This window comes from Hyperoodon ampullatus (genome assembly GCF_949752795.1).
Source record: "Hyperoodon ampullatus genome assembly, chromosome: X".
Taxonomy (NCBI): Eukaryota; Metazoa; Chordata; class Mammalia; order Artiodactyla; family Ziphiidae; genus Hyperoodon; species Hyperoodon ampullatus.
Window position 1 is genome coordinate 95,900,921 of NC_136913.1, and position 20,532 is coordinate 95,921,452.

A 20,532-nucleotide genomic window follows, 5' to 3' on the forward strand; every position below is an offset into this window, starting at 1 on the left:
GTTCTTTCCCACCTCAAAGTGAAGGCAGCCAGGAAATGGTGTTCCTGTTCCTTCCCAGGGTTGGTGCCATCAACAACCATACCACAGACCCAAGGGCACAGGCTTCTGTTCACAATTCCTTATTCATCCTCCTGGGTACCAACCGCCTCCAAGCTACTTGAGAGCCAGGCAAGGGAAAGAAGGGGAGAGTCTACACTGGCCTTGCCTCAGAATGAAGGCTGTAGTTCACTGTGCATGCATGTGTGTGTGCATGTGTGTGTACACGTGTGTGTGAAGATAGGGAGTTAATTTTTTTAAAACACAAGACATTCTAAAATTTGAAGAGCAGAATTTCATACAAATATTTTCTCTGTACTAAAAAACTCCTACTAAGCAATCCCCTTCTCTTTCTTTCACTGGAATAACTTTCTAGATAGAAACCCAGGGGTTTTGTTTACTCTTTAACCCGTAAAGAAATGCGATTCTCCCAGAAACTAGAGCAGGGTTGCGGCGTTCTAGCCCTCTTCCTACCACAGAGAATTCAAGACTCTTCTAGTCTCTTTGGAGGAGACGTTTAAGGGCTGACACACCACTCCAATAAAGGAGCAAGTTATGCTGTGCATGGCGTGAATAACTGACTGCATTTGAGTTTGGGGTTTTAGGGCACTGTTGACTTAAGCAAAGTAAGCCTGCAGTCCAGCCGCAGCTTGAGTTTTCTTGCTATACTCTATCCAATACTGTCTGTCTCATCTAACAGTGGCCCTTTTCAGACCTTTCCAGGTACAAAACCTTGACCAAATCTTCAAGCTCCGTTCGGCACACACGACTTGAACACATTTGGCTGATCTGGGCTTCTCCTTCAGTGAAGATCTTCCACTGGCCTAAAAGGCAAACACAAAGTGGCCCAGAGACGTGAGAGGAGGGCAGAGCCAATGAGGTGTAGAACCGATATACCCCACCCTTCCCCACGCACTCACGGACCTGCCAGGGGAGCTGGAAGATGAGCATCACGTGATTTCAGCAAAACAGCCCCTGAAACACTTTTCTGGTGACAGATACGGCAAATGGGCCAGGGAGTCTTCATTTCAACACACAGCGTTTGTAAGAATCCCAAGAATAATACAGAACTGCCTCCTCAGGAGTAAAACCTGAGTATTGGGTTGGCCAAAAAGTTTGTTCGGGTTTTCATAAGATGTTACGGAAAAACCCAAACAAACTTTTTCGATGACCCAGTATGGTTCTTGGGATTTTTACAGTTTACTTAGCATTTGCGAATTGCTCCGCTATCACGTCGTTAGCTATTAGGTGGCTCACTTGGCAGCAGGTCAGATAAGGCACTTTGGAGACCAGTACTTGGTGCATTACTGGGGCTTTGCTTACTCTTTGAGGCCCGAATACTAGTTTGGGTTGCTTGATTATTTACTGCTCTTTTCTCCATTCCTGCCGCCCTCTGTTAAAAACTGCTCCCCTCTGCTTTGTCTTATGCCCACACGCTGGCCTCACACCACCTTCAGCAGCCCTTCCAGCCTCCTATGGCTCCGCAGAGAGTTCCAGCCTCACATCCGCCACGTGATCCCTCCCTGCTCTGGGTGAACACGGCCGCATCCTTTCCGTTCCTTGCCATCCCTGCTCCTGTCCCCCTCCACTCCCTGTTGTCTCTTCCCCCACCCCCTGGAACTGTCCATACTTCCAGCGTGTCCTCACCAACTTCTCTATTCCCCCTCCTGCCATGCTAACTGAGCAAGCGCTTTTGACTGCACACCCGTGCTGAGCACTGGAAACCACCCGATGTCTCTGGACCATCCCTTTCTAACTTTCCTGGTCCCTCAGTGGTAAGATCTTCCTTCCCCTGCTATCATCTTGCTCTGTCGAATAGCGTTCCTAACAAAATGTCTACCCCGGATGCCCTCTTCAGCCTTTTCAATCCTGTGCTCATGGTGTTGCAACCTGGAGAATTCCACGAGTCCAAGGTCGGCAAGCACCTCTTAATCCAGAACCGTTGTTGAAACTCTTTTCTTTCTCTCGCCACAGGAGACCATGCCCCACTTCCTTACGGCCTCCATTTCTCTGCTCCTTTCTCCCTGGGATTCTTCACTTTTCCCTATTCTCTCGGATTCGATGGGAAAGGAGAGATGGGTCAGGCAAGGAAGCAGCTTCTACCAAAGCCCTACGGTGTGCCAGGATCTGACAGGCACACTATATACAGGAGTCAGGCTTGCTCTGCTCTGTCCCCAGGTGACCCTGCGGGATCATCTCATTACCTACATCCTTCAGAGGCACACATCATCTACCTCCATTATGCACCCTAAATCCTAACTGTGACGGGAAGACTTTGTTTAAATCATCTTTCAAGTGCCCCAATGCCTAGCACAGTGCCTGGCCCACAGTATGAACAAAAATATGTTCTTTGAAATTAATTGGTAATTTCAAAAGTCATATTATTGATCCTATAGACTCTGCCTCTTTATTCCTTACAAGAACTCCCAGCTCCTCCATTTGAATTCTCCTACTGTCCAGTTGTCTACCTGTCTCCTGCAGAATGAACAATTGACCTCATCGACCCTATGTCCAGCTGCCTATTGGATAATGCTGCTCATATGGACTTCAAGCATCTTAATCTAAACGTGCTTCAAGTAAAACTCATTTTTGTCACCAATGCCTGCTCATTCTCCAGAGTTTCCCACTGGTGAATGGTGTAACTATTCACCCAGTCCATAAAGTTGTTAATATTGGAGTCATTCTAAACTCATTTCTCTCTTTGATCCTGATCTTGATGGTTTAACCTCAGCCCCTCACAGGGACCCCTCCTCCCCTGTCTAACCGACTTAATACAGTCTAACAGCTTCCTACAGACTACCACCAGCTCTCTCACTAAAAGCCCACCTGCCACTCCATTCAGCAAGTACCACTTTCTAAAAAACAGATCTGAATGCATCGTTCGCTTGCTTAAAACCCCCCACTGGGGCTCTCTGGTCTGGAGACCGAGTTCAACTTCTCAGCATGGCATACTGGGCTCTTTAGAGTATGGCTTCTCAAAGTAGGTACTTAATAAATGCATCTGACAGCCGAGAGACATCTTTCCAAAGCCCCATTTTGACACCACTACACTGTGTGTAAGTTTGCAGCAAGCACCCACGCTCCTTCCAGGCTCTCTAACTACTTCCTACCTCCAGCTCTTCTCAGCTTTCTGTGCACCCTATGTGGCCTTTGTAATTCTTCCTCGCCCACACCCACCCACCCACCTCCACATTTCTTGTTTGCTCCTGTCAGAGTCTTCTCTTAGGTTGCACCTTCTCCCTAGACTGATTTCCTGACCTGTTGCCCAGTCACACCCTTCTCTTTCAAAACCCACCTCCTCCCTGAAGCCTTCCCGACTAAGCCCACCTGGCTCTCATCTCATTGTTCTTTGCAGATTCCCCTGAGCACTTAGGTATTTAACTCTTTAGAAGTATACTAATTCATAATGAAGGCATTTTCATGTTCTGTCTCGCCCATTAGAATTCCCTGTGGATAGAAATTCTGTGGCTTTTATTCCTTCAGAAGTGCTCCCCCCCAGCCCCTCCCCACGCAGTGCCTAGCAGGATCTAGTCCCAGGCTCCATCTAGCGTAGAAAGTGGGAGAGCTGCAAGTATGCTTGAGTGTCTGAGTGCTTTGAAAGAAACACGACCAACCGGGGCAGTTCCAAACAGTCAAACAGAGCTTTGATACAACACAAGAATCGATATGCAGGCATCTTCTCTCTTTCTCTCTCGTCCCCACCACTGAGGACATAGCCTTCCAGATGTGAAGTCTCCACAGATAGACCAGACCTCCCACCCTCCTGAGACTCTGGGTTTAGTCACCCACAGGAGAGGGAGACAATATCCTCTGATGCTGACATGGACCATGGCTCCTGTTCAGTGAGAGCACTGAAAACTAGATGTGTTTTCCAGGGAGGAGTAAAGAGAGTCACAACTTACTCAGGGTTGTCCTGGTCACCAGCTTGAAGTGATGGAGCTCCTCAAACATCCTCTTGGAGATCTTCTCAATATGGAAGTGCTGGAGGATGCCTGGGGCCAAGCACAAAGTGGGGCAGGTGGTCAGGCGCTCTCTATCTGGAACCACCAACCCCTTTTTCTGCTTGGGCTGAGCATATCATCTCACTACTGGGGCTTAGGAGTCTCGAGCGGGGCTGTGTGGTCTGCTTAACCAGGAACTTGCACGGCTCGAGGGTTATAATTGACTCCATTGGTTTCATTGGCTCACTGACCCTTCCCCTGGTTCTCCAGAGGACAGAGATAAGGGAGACAGAGCTGCTGACCGTGGGACCCACTCCTGGGGAAAGCCACAGAGAATCAAGCATGGATGGTGGATGGAGTTTCTGCAGCCAAAGGCAGTATTAGACATTCTGCCCTTGCCCCTGGTCTGGGTAGACTATGTCCCTGCCAAGCCACCGGGCTACCCTCCTGGCTTGGCAGCAAGAACCAGCAGTGGGTCTTGCAGACAGGTTGTTTGTGTAAATGCAGAAGGCATCCTTATTCCTGAACTCACTAGAAAGCATATATTCCTTTGGGGAACAGTCACAGCTCCTTTCACTTTCCCTTATAAAAACGGGCAGAGCGAGAATAAGGGGGCTCCCACAGTCTCAACCTTGCCTGAATAGCTTTTATCAGAATAACACGTGAACAACTGAAAACTGCCTTGCAGTTAAGGAGCAATGTTACCAGCCCACTTAAATAATCCTCAAGAGGTCTACAGGGAGCAACGGACATGGAGCCTGGGTTTTCCTCTGTCCACTATGCACAGATCTTGATTACCCAGTGCTGAGAACAAGAGCTTATTTAGATGCGACACCAGCAAGTTGAAAAGCATCCATGCATTTCTGTGAGGCGAGAGATGTGGGGCGATGGATGCATAGTGAGGTCATCGCTAGGGAAGCCAACAGAACAGTGCTTAGTCCTGGTGACCAGTTACAGAGGAGTTAGGGAGTTAAGAGATGGCAAATCAACATTCCTGGGTCTAGAGCAAAAATAAACAGGGATGGGCTTCCCTGGTGGCGCAGTGGTTGAGAGTCTGCCTGCTGATGCAGGGGACATGGGTTCGTGCCCCAGTCCAGGAAGATCCCACATGCCACAGAGCGGCTAGGTCCGGGAAGATCCCACATGCCGCGGAGCGGCTAGGCCCGTGAGCCATGGCCACTGCGCCTGTGCGTCCAGAGCCTGTGCTCCGCAACGGGAGAGGCCACAACAGTGAGAGGCTCGCGTACCTCAAAAATAAATAAATAAATAAATAAATAAATAAATAAATAAATAAACAGGGATGAGCCTTATATGTGTGTTGTAGCATATTTTTAAAGGAGTAGAGAGAAACTTGTTCTTTTGAAAAAGAAAGAAGGGAGAGAAAAAAGGCCCACAAAAACTAGAGCAGTTGTTTCTCAAAGGATGGGTCCAAGTGCCACTTGTATCAGCATCACCTGGCTATTTGTCCCTACTGGGGGCTGACTGAATTCGCACTTCTTGGACGGGGCCAGGTAACTGTTTTTTTTTTTTAAATAAATTTATTTATTTATCTTGGTTGTGTTGGATCTTCACTGCTGTGCACGGGCTTTCTCTAGTTGCGGTGAGCGGGGGCTACTCTTTGTTGCAGTGTGCGGGCTTCTCATTGTGGTGGCTTCTCTTGTTGCGGAGCATGGGCTCCAGGCATGTGGGCTTCAGTAGTTGTGGCACAGCGGGCTCTAGAGCACAGGTTCAGTAGTTGTGGCGCATGGGCTTAGTTGCTCCATGGCATGTGGGTTCCTCCCAGACCAGGGATCAAACCCACGTCCCCTGCACTGGCAGGCGGATTCTTAACCACTGTGCCACCAGGGAAGTCCCGGTAACTGTGTTTTAAACCAGCTCCTTGTGTGATGCTGAAACTTATTCAAGTTCGAGCACTCTGGAGCCTTATGCGGGAGCCAACTGAAAAAGGATGTGCGTTATTTCCCAATTGAAATCTCACCTCTACACTCGGATTCCTAGAAAACTTGACCAGACTAGATCATCCCTAGTCTCATAGCTATGGGATGGTTTGAATAGCTGCAGGGATGATGTTTTAAATTTGTCTTACTGCAGAGTCCCCAGCATGGTTCGAGAGACTCAGCTGTGCACTGAATGACTGCATTTTCATGCTTGTTGAGCTTCCTCTGGGAAACAATGGTAGACTACAGTTTGGGAGTTTAAAACCCTGGCTGTACATCAGAATCACCTGCGGAGCTTGCAGAACAAATCCTTAAGCCAACCCTTAACCCTTAACCCCACTTGGCCAATTAGTCAGACTCTCTGCAGGTAGGCTCAGGGATTTGGTATTTAAAAACCTTTGCAGATGATTCTGATGTGCAGCCAGGGTTAAGCAGCACTCCTCCAGCCTTGGTTGTGTGAGAAAGACAACAAAACCCAAGAGTCAATACTTACTTTTTAGCCCAGGTCCTGGTTAAAGCTAAAGGCCACAACAGCAATGGTGGGAGTCATATGTTAGTTTCTAAACAATCGGGAAATCTTCTGACCCAGAGGAACAGGTTGAAGCAAAATGAAGGTGAGTCTTCCATTCCTTCCCTGTGTCCCCTTTACAAAAATAGTGCCAAGAAATTAATGTCGTCTGGCTCACCCTTTCGAATGGTCCAAACGTGGACCTCTACCTGAGGCGGTCTCTCTGTCTCCAGTGCAATTTTTCTGGTGGTCTCCCCATCTTCCATGAACACAGACTCATACACGGGCATGGTTTCTTCTCCACAAAAGTAGCCTTTGCTGTCAAAGCTTTGGCCAGGAAGTTCTTCTGGAATCAGGAGGCAAGTAGAGATTTGTCATGGTTTTCCAAAACTAGGAGCAAACCTCTGTATTTATGCATCTCTTTGTTCATAGCACCACACAAGCATCAAAAGTGGACAATCTACAAGAACATTCCTACAGAGATAGAAATCCCACCCATATTTCACTGGCTCAGCTGTGGCTGCCCCTGTAACAGCCACGAAATCACAAAGAAGCACGTGACTTTCAAGTCCACGTGATGACAGAACACTGGCCCCAAAGCTACACTGGATCCACCACCACCGCATGAGAAGTGGATCTTCGCAAAGAGGAAGAATGTGACGAGGTACAAACCTGCTGGGCACTTAAGGGAACACAGGATTTTCAATGCTGGGTCAGGATCATGGTTGGGCTAGCTCAGTGTTGCCAACAGAGACCCAAGGAAGGGCTGACAGAAGGCCTCGGTTAGCTTCCCTGACATCAATTAGGTATACTTAGAAAACATTTATGACACTCATTTATGTGCATATACTTGCCCAAAGGATCTATCCAAATTGGCTTGACATTTCTGGACGCTCTTTTGATTTGTTTGTAAGCGGAATGCTAATACCGGATCAACACCAGTGCCAAAACCTAGATGTCAGATTAGTCATATGTATGCTATGCCAAATAAACGGTTGGAAGACACAAAAAAAATTGGTCAAATCCCTCAACTATGGATCATTTAAAGTATAAACTAACTTGTTGGATTTCAGCTTCCAGGCATAAAGGTAGCAGCCCCCTCTTACTCCCCACTCTGCTCCACCCTCCTCTTTCCTCAGCCCGCTACTGAAAGAAGTTTCCCTTGGTTGGTTATCCGTGACTTAACTTGCTTTGCTGGCCTTGTAATCAGCACCCTCTTCAGCTGTGTACTTAAAGTGTAACGCTCAAATCGGGAACAACGAAGACAAGCTGAGGACACCCTGAAAATTTTTGAATATGTGCAGAAGCCATCTGTAAGCACATCTGATGAAAGCGTTGGGTGTTGAGTGCTTTGGGCCCATGACTCTAATTAGGGGGACTCATTGTTAGCCAATCAGAGGCACTCGGACTAGAGGTTGTAATCAAATTGCTATTGCATGTCTCTTGCTGACCTGATTAGCTCTCCCATCCCCACCATTTTGGCACTGTAAGGACAAAATCCTAGTCTTCTCTGGATGATTCCAGTTTGGATTACTCAATTTGTAGATTATCCTAGAGTCAAGCTCTCTTTCTCCTTTTGGCTTTCTTTTTAGTTATTTAATTACTCGGTGGGCTGGTCTTTGTTGGCGATGCATTAGGTGATGAAGGGACGTGCACTAGCGTTTTCCAGTAGGTGGAGGGGGGAGGAGGTCATGGAGTATACAGGAACCTCTATGTATTTAATTACCACCTTTAGAATGAGAGCCGGGTTCCTGTGTTAAATCTTGCTCACCAGCTTAATACTAGCTATAGCTATCACAGCCATATGAAATCCATGATGGCACTGGAAGTACCTATCATACACTACAAGTTCTCCCAGTGTCCTGAAGGGTTATCCTGCCCCACCATCCCCCCTCCAAGAACTTAATTTACTCACCAGAAGGGATCTATAAACAACAAAATCCATTAGTGACTCAACCCTGGCTGGCACATGAAAATATTAAGAGTAAACAGAGCGTGTCTTTCAAACTACCTACTCGGCAACCTCTTCATTCCACATCGTCCACTTCAAGGTGCTTCCTGATCACTGCACGTGAACCTACTTTCATTTCCTTCTGGGGAAGTATGCCATGCCTGAAGTAATTTCTGGGCATTCCCACTTCCCACGAGAATGCTCCTGTCCTGAGCCCTCCAGAACTAAGAAATTGAGAAACCACTCCGTATGGAAGTGGGGATGACTGATGCAGGAGATGTAATATCCCAGCCCAGGAAACAAACTTGAAGTCTTACCAGGGGCTTTTTATGCTGTAACCCAAAAGGAGTGTGTCATTATGGGAATTCCAGGTATATTGGGGTGGTATGGTGGGGTAGAGAGGTGAGTTGGGGAACCTTCAGGGAGTAGAAGTCCTACACAACCCTGCAGGTGGCCACTGACACATGAAGCAAGGCCAGCCTCTACCAGAGCAAAGACGAGAGAGAGGTGAAACTCACATCCTTTATTTTGGCCTTAGTTTGTTACTGGAGGGGCCTGCAATCATTTGTTCTAATGAAACTTTTGGTTGGATCATCAGTGAATTTTATTTGTCTCTTTTCCCTTCTCAATGTGAATGACTGAATTTACCATTCTTTTTGCTGTCGATCTTCTCCTCTCACTCCTTTATTCCTTTTCCTCTGTGTCCTGTGTCATTTTCTAAGAGGCTGAGGATGTCATGATCTTCCCTTTCTCACCCCTTCACATCACTCAGAACTCTACTCAAACATCGTTCTTCAGAGAAGCCAACCCTGACCAGCCTTTTGAAAGCACTTCACCCTGACTGTGCCGTTCACTATCACCTGATCCTGTCTGTTTTTTTCTTCCCAGTACTCATCACCACTGAACATTACCTTATCAGTTTGTGTTCATTGCCTTTCTTCTCCCACTAGAATGTAAAGAGCATTACTGGCAAGTAGCCTGAGTCTGTCTGCTTTATCTCCCTATTCTCAACACCTACAACAGTGTCTTGCACACAGAAGGCACATAATATGTGTTTCCAGATTGCATGCTGCGTGAACAAGTGCATGCCCCTTGAGGATCTGAAGTTGCTGAGTACCCGGGCCTCTGTGGATAGTGACTCGTGCAGGGCAACGTGACTATTGGGAGACTTTCAATTTGCAGACATCCATGTGTGGCTTGCTGAGGGCAGGTGACAGAATGGGACAGACACTCTCTCCTTCCATGTTGCCCAGTAAGTCCTCTATCTCTACACGTCTGAGCAGCACGGGAAAGTGGGAAAAGCCACTCTTCCAGAGAAACACATTGTCAATGAGGCTCTTCAATATACTGCCAATTGGGTTTCTGAGGGCAGTGTTTTAAATAATAGCCTCTATTACTTTTTCTAATTACAAAAGTCATACACGTTTATTGTTGAAAATTTAGAAAATACAGATAAACAAAAAGAAGAAAATAAGAACTACCCATCATTCAGTCACCCAAAGATGGCCACTGTTACATTTTGCCATATGCCCTTCCAGTCTTTTTTTTTTGGCTAAGCATATTATCAATGCTTTCTCTATTAAAGAGAAGAAAACTGAGGTGTATAAAGTGAAGTGACTTGCCCAGAGTCACAGAAATAGATAATAAAACCAAGGTTTGAAACCCAGATCACTTCCAGCCCATTGTTTTTTTCCAGGCCAGCAGAAAATGTTGACTGATAAAAAAAAAAAGGCAAATCAGTTACTTAAGTGTTGGTTTTGACAACGAGCTTGAGAAAAATACAGTCTGTAGTATTGGGGTGACAGAGTACTGGATTGATGATCAAGCATTCTAGCCCTGGCTCCACCACTGGTTTTCTGTGTGACCTAGATCATAATACATATTGTTTTCTAGCTTGCAGATTTTGTACTTAACAGATATATTGCAAATATGTTTCTGTGCCATTGAATCTTGTTCTATAGTGATTTTTAATGGCTATATAATATGCCACAGTACAGATATACCATAATTTATTTAACCATTTCCATACTGGTGGACTTTCAGTTTGTTTCCAATAATTCGCTATTATAAACAGCACTGCAGCAAAAATCCTTGTTTGTACATCTCTGTACGTCTCTGATCACTTTCTTTGGATTTCTAGGAGTAGAACTGCTTAGCCAAAGAGTATGAACATAAAGGTTTTAATAAATGCCACCACCTGAAAGGCAACGCCTGTCCTGTGTACTGTGCTCACACCTTTTTGATTCCTTCACTCTTATTTGAATCACGTACAGCAATACAATCCTAACCACACAAAGAAATGGGATGTGGTCTGAAGGTGTGAGATTCAAATTGGAATATTATATAGTGGAAGGGTTTATCTTACCTGGGTAGTTTAGGTAACTATTAGTTTGTGTATGAAATTATCTTGTTGTATTACTTTTATGATGATAGGCATTAGACCCTTGACAGGAGAGAAAACTGTGCTGGTAGAACTACTTCCAAGTGACACTAAAAGGCCTGGGGATCCAGTGAGGTGGCAGACTTGGAAGTTACAATAGGTCATCATGGCTGGGTGGCTGCTATGTTCATATCCTCAGAATGTGCTCTCTCCGTGCCCCTAGTGAGTACATTTCCTCAACAATTTTAATGCCCCAATTCTCCACTCCGTATCAGATAGCTCCTGTCCTTCCTACCCACACTCTGCCCCTACTCTGGAAGATGAAGCTTGTGACATTAAGAAAGATTTTGTTTGTGCCATAAATCAGTGCTTCTCAAACTTTAATGTGCATTGCAATCACCTGGGGGACCTTGTTAAAATGCAGATTCTGATGCAGCAGGTCTGGGGTGGGACCTGAGAGTCTGGTTTTCTCACTAGCTCCCAGGTGCTGCTGGTCCATAAACCACACTTTGATTAGCAAAACCATAAACTACCCTGGGCCTACAGCAGTGGTTCCCAAACTTGTCTGCAAATTAATATTGTGTGGGGATCTTCTAAAATTCCAAACCCCAGGCCACAACTCAAATCAATTAAATCATAATCTCTGGGGATGAGACAGGTATTTTTTGTTTTTTTTAGTTTTAAGAGTTTATTTGAGCAAAAATTGGTTCAAATTGGGTAGCATCTAGTCTAACAGAAAGCAGCTCCAAGGAGCTGTACAAAATGAAAGACTTTTACAGGCAGAAGGGAACAGGAACAAGGAAGTTATATTTGGGAAAAAAAGCGGATTGGTTATTGCCAGGGCACTTTCCTTTAAGGGAAGGCATGGGTCTATCAGGCAGGCGACCTCACTAGTGTTGATCATGTGACTCCTGATTGATTGGTGTAGGATTTCATTTCTGGGAGAGTGAAAATTGATTGTCTCGATTTGGTGACATGGGGCTTAGCAAAATTGACTCCATGTTGGGCCTGTTGTCTTGTTTTTAGCAGAAGAGACCACCTGGTCCTAGCTTCCGTCCTCTGTCCATCCTGGCATCCTTCCACACTGCCCTCTGGTCCTTGGTGGTCCTGCCACACTGACGGCCTACTCATCCCCGGGCCTGTCTAGTCCTCAGTTGTTGGTCCAAGAGACACAGGTATTTTTAGAAGCTCTCTGGGGGATTCCAATGTGCAGAGAAGTTTGGGAACCATTGGCCTACATGAAGATGCTCAAAATACATATATACTGAATACACTGACAAAGTTCATGTCTGTCTGCTACTCATGAGGAATTGCCTAAACTGAATAAATGACTTAGCTCTCTGCCTACACTTAAAAACATTTGCTTTTTAAAAAAATATTTATTTATTTATTTGGCTGTGCCGGGTCTTAGATGTGGCACGTGGGATCTAGTTCCCTGACCAGGGATTGAACCTGGGGCCCCTGCCTTGGGAGCGTGGAGTCTTAACCACTGGACCACCAGGGCAGTCCCTAAAAACATTAGGTTTTTCATCTGTGTTTACAACAGTGCTTTGCAGGTAGATATAAGAAATGATAAACTCATGTGCCTGGAAGTGATTAATTCATTCAGTCCTAGAATGTTAGAGCTGGAAAGACCCTAAGAAATCTACTCTAACCCTCTCGTTTTGCAGAGGAGGAAACTGAGGCTCAGAGAGGTGAAGTGACTTGTTCTAGGTCACACAGGAAACCAGTGGCAGAGCCAGGGCTAGAATGCTTGATCATCAGTCCAGTACTCTGTCACCACAATACTACGGACCGTATTTTTCTCTAGCTCGTGTGTCAAAACCAACATTTAAGTAACTGATTTGCCTTTTTTTTTTTTAATCAGTCAACATTTTCTGCTGGCCTGGAAAAAACAATGGGCTGGAAGTGACCTGGGTTCCAAACCTTGGTTTTATTATCTATTTCTGTGACTCTGGGCAAGTCACTTCACTTTATACACCTCCGTTTTCTTGTCTTTAATAGAGAAATGATAATATCATTATAGCATTTTAGAATTGGAAGGAAGCTTAGATATCAACTATTCCAAACTTTTCATTGTATAGATGAGGATGATGCAGCCTAGAGAAGATCTGGCACATTTCCAAGGTCACCCAGCAAGTTAGTTATTAGGACCAGAACCCACTCTCCTTCCACTATGCCTTTCTCTGAAAGGGAAAATGAAGGTGATTGTGCTTTGATGAGTTAAACGGTGATATAAACAAAGGGTGCTATTGTCCTTCCTAATAACCACGATAACCTAATTTCTCTACTATTTAGAAAAGCAAGGCTTAAGTTCGGCCCTTAGGGCTACGTGGGACCAAAGGTGTGGTAGACACAAGCAAATCCCCAGCCTGTTTCTGAGAAGTCACTTTCTTCCAAGCAACCATCTTATCAGCCCTTCAAGAGAGGAGAGAACGTAGCTTGTTGTCAGTTATTAGTAGAACTATTACCATTACAATTATATGGCAGGTTGTGGTTATGTTTCTGATACTCAAAGAACATTGAGAATGACTATGTGGGGATCTCAGTCAACCAAAGGCAGGGCTTCCAACCAACGCACCTTTTGCCTTTTTACCTGGACACACCTTGCAGCACTTTCCATCTATTTTTTGAGGATACTTGCAGGGGTATCGACTGGGGCAGTGGATTTTCTTGCACTCTTGCTTGGTGATATTACAGGTGCACAGCACACACTCCACAATGCCAAATGCCCGGAGGTTTGGGTGCCAGGACTCGCCGTGGGAATAGGTCTTTCCATTGGAAACACACACTGGAAGAGAACACAGGACTGGAAATTAAAGGCTAGGGAGCTGAAATGGGCCTTGGTGCTCAGAGCCCAAGACCTGAACCCCTTAAGACATCAAGCATCCTTTGTTCTTGTTGTGCCCGTGGAGATGTGTTTACAGAGCAGCCTCTTGTAACCAAAATACAGCTTGTGTCTTGCTCTCCTGTCAGCAACTATTCAGGATCTTCAACAGAGGCCTCTGGATGCCCACAAGGGCCTGACACATAGTAGGCCTTCAAATAGTATGTTTTAAATGGAGGAATGAATGGATGCATGAAAGCAGAGTTCTAGCTGTCCAGGGTGTCTGATAAGGAACCTCTGCTAGAATGTAGTGTTCAGACCTGTAGTTCCATAGAGGATTGGGATGGCCCAAGTGGATGTGCTTCTAGGCATGAAAATCTCCCAGGAAGGTTTGCTGTCCAGGGAGACTAGATGCAAAAACTACTGGTCTTCTCAAAGGGCCAAGTCTTTCCAGACCCTGAAGCAAATCCATTCAGAATGTCAAATGCTATGAGAATCTGATCTACTAACACAGATGGGTACGGAGCTCAGTGGTGCTGACTTACTCTCTGGAGTGGGAAGGAAGGTGCTGAGACAAGACTGAGAAGGAAAGGACCCACCCCTCCCGGGTAAGTGGTGAAAGGTAGCCTTTTACGCCTCTAATCTTCTGGCAATGTCCTGTATCCTCATAGTAGCTGCAGAGATTTGGCTACAGCGAATCACTGACTTCTCTAGAGATACCCTTTGGTGGTCTCACATTTGCTGAGTGGAAGAGAAGTCACCAGCTCCATGTTTTCGGTGGGGGGGACGGTTTGCAAGAGCAAGCATCTGGGCTGCAGGCTGAGGGGCCTATGAAGGGAAGGAGTCACAGGAACATCCTTCAGTGCAAACCAACCAAAACATATCCGGCTTTGACTGTAAGGCACGGAGCTAAGCTCCAATATAAGACCTGCACAGAGCCGCAAATAGGGAGGTCTGAGAATGAGTTCTCTCTTTTTTGAAAGTGCTGAGACATTCTGGAGATTTCCAGCCATGACGGGGACTGGGTGTGTTTCTCATTATTCCCATCACCTCATCATGCCCAGGGAGACCTGTCGGTATCCCAATCAACAACATCTCTAGGGTGGGTTGTATCACTTAAGGTGGGGCGAGGGTGGGAAAAGTAGCTCCACTTGGGGCGTTTCTTAGGAACTGACTGATTTGGCTGCAAGACAATGGCCTCAGAAGGATGAATCATTGGGCTATTTCTCTCATCAAATCCACTGGGTCACATTAGGAAATATGGACGATGTCGGCTGCCTTTTCCTGCCCTCTGCAAGAGCTGCTAGAGTACTAGGCGCTCTAACAGGTCAATCCATGTAAAGATTTCCAAGAACCTAAGCCAGAGAAACTCCTAATCGTACAGTGAGATAGAATAGGGGCTTGAAATCTAAACTGTTGATGGAATCACAGGACAAGATGGACCAGATGTGTTGTTCTCTCTCCCGCCAACCCCTCTTCTCTCTCCTCCCCAGACAGTGACACACCCTTCTAGACAACGAGATCATGTGGGTGCAGACTCCGCTTTGAGAAAGTTTAGGCTGGACTCTAGTTAAGAATGGTGGGGTCCTACTGCTTCTCCTCTTGAACTCTAGCAAGGGACAAAATAGATGTGTCTCAGAGGAACACATTGTTAGCAGGAGGGCTAAGGAGCGGGGCAGGCAGGACCCCCAAGGTTATATAGCCAGGTCCCCTCTCCCCTGAACATCTGGACTAAGGGAGTAATCCAGACTGGGTAAGAGCCTACACATCAACTCTCTGGGGGGAAACACAGCCTTCTCCCCACGAACAAATTCTCAAGATGATTTCAATCATCCAGCTGGGGCGCTGGGAGTCGGAGATAGGGACAAGTGACTCTCCAATGAACTATAATAGAGAAAGGTCAGGAGAGAACAGCTGCATCCAAATCAATGGGGTCAATGAATAAATGTAAACCAGCTGGGGCCTTTGTAGGACATGGAGAAATCAAGGGATGAGCCTCTGCCCTGAAAATGAAGAGGCCTGTGGAAATTATGGGATTTAGGATTTTCAGACCATTTCCCCACACGTTTTTTAAGGCTTTAAAATACTTTCAGAGCAAATGGAATCTATTGAAGGCAATTTAGGATTGAAAATCAAACTGCATCTTTACCTAACTCCTCCTCCTCATTTCATAAATTCATATCAGAATGCCTTGGAATTTAAAAATAATAAATTTCAAATCAAACCCAGATCAATAGTAAATATTTCCAATTCTTCTAATACCTCACCATTTTTTATTAAGAGTTTTATTTTGAATGTTCTTTTTTTAAGCCTGTTAGTTTCAAAAGCAATTTAATTTTTTTATCTGTAATCTGAAATTTACATCTAACTAGTAACAGATGTGATCAACTGGCTTTGGCCTGACCAGCTTTGTTGAGATTTATAGTAGGAGTTCTTTGTAACGGATTGTTTTTCACCCATGTTATTCAATCATTTGGCTTAATAATTTATTACTTTTAACCCATTCAGAGAGCTGCCTTTGATTTGTTTTTCCTTTAAAGGAAACAAAACATGTTTGTGGTTTCATAAAAAGGAACCAGCTGAGCTTTTGCTCTGAAGAGCTGGTTGACAGGATGCCTAAAGGAGTAAGAAGCAGTCAATTGTTTGATCGAATTTCTCCTCCCCCACCCCCAGACCCCCGCTACTGGCCGGGAGGCGGCGGGGGTGGGGTGCACGCAGTGGCTGGAGAACTCTGTGCAGGAAGGAACGGTCCGTGGATGTGTGTGCTTGGCCGAGTGGGTGCTCAGCCAGGAGGTTTCTGGATTTCTCACTGGGTTACTCACTTCTAAGCATAATCTCCTCCTATGAATTAGAATCTCTGAGTGGGGAGCCAGGAATAAGTGTCTTTAACAAGAGCGCCAGGAGAAGCTGGGGCAATGAGGGGTGAGAATTGCTATCTCTATGGTTCAGATGAGAGCTTTAGAGGCGTTTAGAGCCGACTACCTCTGAATATTGGGTGTCCTGCTGGAAAACAAACCGCCTTTCATTCTGTTAAAGCCCCAGCAAACTTTCCCAAATGACCTTCAACCCACAGAGGCAACGGAGAAAATGCTGGAGGGTGCATCAGGTTCACTGCTTTCTCACCTTTGGTCCTTAATAAGGACAGATACTCCTGAAATATAAACTATGGTATTTGGACTGTATTTAGGAAAGTCCTAACAGTCCTCTGGAGTCACTTGTCCACACTCGCTTGGTAGACCGGATGGTGAGTGATCCACATGAGAATGTCTGATATGTATAGGAGAAAGGGTCCTTTCCCAGCTCTGCAAAGACCAGGGCTGCTGAAGCCCCGACAGGGTGCAGTACCAAAGAAGCACGTCCCTTACCCTGGCCATGCTTGTGTTTGTTATTGATGACGATCTGCACGATGGTTCCTGACGCTTGCTGCGAATCCATGAGTGCTCCCCGGTGACTTCTGGCCACGGGAAAGCGGGGCAGACCTCCAGCCTGTCGGCTTGGTGGGGGATCATAGTGCGAGCGGTGGTAAGAATGTCTCTGTGAAATGACAAAGGACAAATTCAGCCCCCCGAATCTACCAATGAGAAGACTGAGATGGACTTAGCTACCTTAGAAGCTGTTTGATCGTTTTTAGTGATGAGCTCTGATCTTAACTGCATGTCCACCGAAACCAACAGAGAAATTGGGATGTGGCGGAAGAACAGCGCTGGCAGCATGCTGAGATTTCTCTCTCTTCTGGCAGGAGACTGGACTAGATTCACAGACAAGCTCCTGAGGGAGAAAAATAGCCCAAAAGGGTAAAGTATCTTTCCTGCTCCCAAGAATCTCACCTTCAGGTTTAGGAATTTACATAGTCACCTGCAAGGCAAGGCAGAGTGTGACAGAGGCCACAGAAGAAGGATAAAATGCTGTGCAAATTAGGACGAGACAGAGAGCTTCTAGTTGCGGAGGGTTTGTGACCTGGGCCATGAAGCATGAGTAGACTTTTTACAGGCAGACTTGGTGAGGAATACTCCAGGCAGAGATTTCCAAGTTGAGAAGGTGTAGCAGAGAACATAGAGTCCATAAAAGGGAACAGCCGAAGGATAACATTCCAAAAGTGGGTTAGAGCCAGATCATGGAGGACTTGCAATGACAGGCTAAGGGGCGAGGACTTTATTTGGTAGGCAATAGAGGTGAGGGTGTAGAAGCCTTTCAGGGATTTATTTTTTTTAAGTACATAAAAAAATCAGAACTGTGTTTCAAAAGCATTGAGCCCTGACAATGTGTACGGTGAACTGGATAGGAGGAAGAGGTGGGAGGCGAGTCTGGTCTGGATAACAGATACAGAGACTCCAAACGCAGGCAGCGGCATGAGGGCACAGATCAGGGCACAGATACCCCAGACGTTTTATAGACAGAAGAATGGACTGTGCAGGATGGCACTAGAATGTCAGCTCCACAGAGGTGAGGGCTTTTGTTGTGTTCACTGCTGTATCTGCAGTGCCTAGAACAGTGTCCAGCATCTAGAAGGTGCTCATCAAAGCCTTGTTGAATGGACGAAGGAAAGCTGCGGTCCCTCATGAAAGTTTAGAGTCTTGTAGTACAGACAACCCCATCATTGCTCTTTCAGCAAGGGTTCAAGACACAGGATGAGCCAACTATTCTGCTACCCACCCCTCGCCCAGGAGATGAAGTAGAATGGGGTTATAGGAGGATGGAATGGATGACGAATAGAACCTTAAGGCTTGAAGCCCAATAACACTGGGTTTTAGGGGTAATTGTCAGGGGTAAGGGAAGGGGGTGGGTCCCACGAAAGAAGCTTTTTCAGGCAATTACAAAGGAATATCCTTATATTCAGTGATAGAAATAGCAAGGAACATTGAGAAGGTAGTTATGGGACCCCCTGACCCCACCATCCCCCAAAACATTTATTTTAGTTATGTTCCATAGACACACATGTTGCAAACTTAGCTTTCGGAATTATTATTGCTCTTCTGGTTAGGGGGTGGGGGGGCATGGGTGAAAGAAGGCGAGAGCAAACAGGAGCTGGAGTAAGAGAAAGAGAACATTATCCTATATCTAAGAAGAGCCCATGCTGGTGCGTTGCTATAAAAACTCACACAAATAAGAGTTTGCACCAATTTATTATCATGCGCACAGACAGGATTCTCAGTGCGAATATTTTTCATTCCCACAATGGCTCATATGTCTCTTTCTGCCACAATCACTCACATTCCACAAAGGCCATTACAGATTGTTCTGTCCTTTCTGGAGTTTGGCAAAGTTTTCCCAAAGGAACACAGAGAGGACAGTTTGGCTGGTGGGTGTCCTACTGATGCTGAAAGGAGGGGGTTCGACGGGGCTAGAATTTGAAAGGGAAGGTCGCTGACCCAGGATAAGCTGCGAGTACAAGGAGTTCTCTGATTCATGAGGGTGAACACGAATTGAAAAGCTATTCTTCGGTACCGGGGACTCTGATCCTGGACATATGATAAGGGGAGAAAAATGATTCAAGACACACAAAAAAGGAACACAGGGCTTTTGATCAGAGGCCAACCCAGCCCTCCCCAAACCTCATCTAAGTCTTTTATTTTACAGACAGAGAAACTGAGGCCAAGAAGAGGGGTTTTATTTGGGGTTAGAGTGATAGTTGAGCTTTTGGAGATGGCAAGAGAGTGGGAGAGCGGGAAAGGAGAAAGGAAGAAGAAGAGGAGGAGGATGTGGGAGAGATCACATCTGCTTAAGCTCAGGGATCCCCAAACATTTGCTTAAAAGCTGCTCCAAAGAAAATTCTCTCCCATATAGAAGTCTGCTACAGTGTTCACAATCACACATGCCACTGGTCGCCATCTCGGCTGCACACAGAATCACCTGGGGAGTCGTAAAAACACTAATCCCACCCACAGGGATTCCGATGGAATTGGTCTGGGGTAAGGCCTGGGCATCAGGATTTTTATATACTCCTCAGGGGACCCTAATTTGAAGCCAAGGTTGAGAATAACTGACATAAAGGATCTTCTGTTTCGGCCCCGGGGTTGGGGTGGTGATGTGTGATTTTGATTTAGGAGTAATGGCTCTTTCAGAGTCGCTCCCCTGAACAAATGAAAGAGGCTTACCAGGGGCCGCTCTGACCTTGGAACTTATAGCAAAGGAGAAAAAGGCATTAACGCCTTGGAGTTGTAGTGAAATTGGAGGTTATCTTTAAAACCAGCTGTGAATAAGCTGTTTGAGAGAGCAGGTCAAAACTAGTTAGGTAGAAGCGATCACACGTCTAGGCTTTGTTTTCTTCTGCTCAATATTTTGGTATTATTTGATTTACTGACTTGAAGGACTGACAAATATCTTGGGCTTCTGAGATGGCTGTTACACAGTTCTTTCCTGGTGTTAGAAAATCTCCGCCATTGAAGAAGTTACCCAGGAGTTTCTTCTTTACTTGTTCTAAGGTCTAAGATACAAGGGTTTTATCGGCAGAAACAGGAAAACATGAAAGTTTAGAAATGGCCTCAGAAGTGCCTTCCTAGTTCTGATCCTGTGCTACAGTTTTGCAAGATGTTACCATTGGGGGAAACTGGGTAAAGGGTACACGCCATCTCTCTGTGTTCTCTCTTACAATTGCAAGTGAATCTACATTTACTCACAAAATTAAAAGTTTAATTTAAAAAATGTCCTCAGAATTCATTATAATCCACACAGCCATGAGCACATTACACCTGAGTCATGAGTAACCTAGGACTATCCCTGTCTGGGAGACACTTAGGCCAGTTTCCTATCCAGAGCATTGTTCTGAAAATGTGAATTAGACATGGATTTTTATGTGTTTCATATTGTTTCTATGCCAAATTCTTTCACTTTTCTAATGGTAAATCTCTGAGTAATCTACTGGGGGCAAAATCGGAGTTTGGCCGTTGTCCAAAACAAAATTATGCTTGCTTTCATGTTTTGGCTTTCCACCCTGTGCCTATTTCTCTCTCCT

The 20,532-nt window shown here is 45.7% G+C and overlaps 1 protein-coding gene across 8 annotated transcripts in view; it reads right to left on the reverse strand.

The window, feature by feature from the left end:
• Nucleotides 1–729: 729 nt before the first annotated feature.
• CHRDL1 (chordin like 1) overlaps nucleotides 730–20,532 on the reverse strand; it is a gene marked incomplete at both ends in the record, with an annotated part of 119,815 nt that continues 100,012 nt past the window's right edge. For 3 of the 8 annotated variants that reach the window (XM_079726980.1, XM_079726987.1, XM_079726981.1), the window contains 5 exons: nucleotides 730–860; nucleotides 3,939–4,028; nucleotides 6,601–6,768; nucleotides 13,335–13,544; nucleotides 16,946–17,114. In XM_079726980.1, the coding sequence (XP_079583106.1) occupies nucleotides 730–860; nucleotides 3,939–4,028; nucleotides 6,601–6,768; nucleotides 13,335–13,544; nucleotides 16,946–17,114 (768 nt within the window). Of the gene's footprint in view, nucleotides 861–3,938; nucleotides 4,029–6,600; nucleotides 6,769–13,334; nucleotides 13,545–16,945; nucleotides 17,115–20,532 lie in introns of those variants that run through there. The other 5 variants (XM_079726984.1, XM_079726983.1, XM_079726982.1 and 2 more) reach the window with 4 other exon arrangements.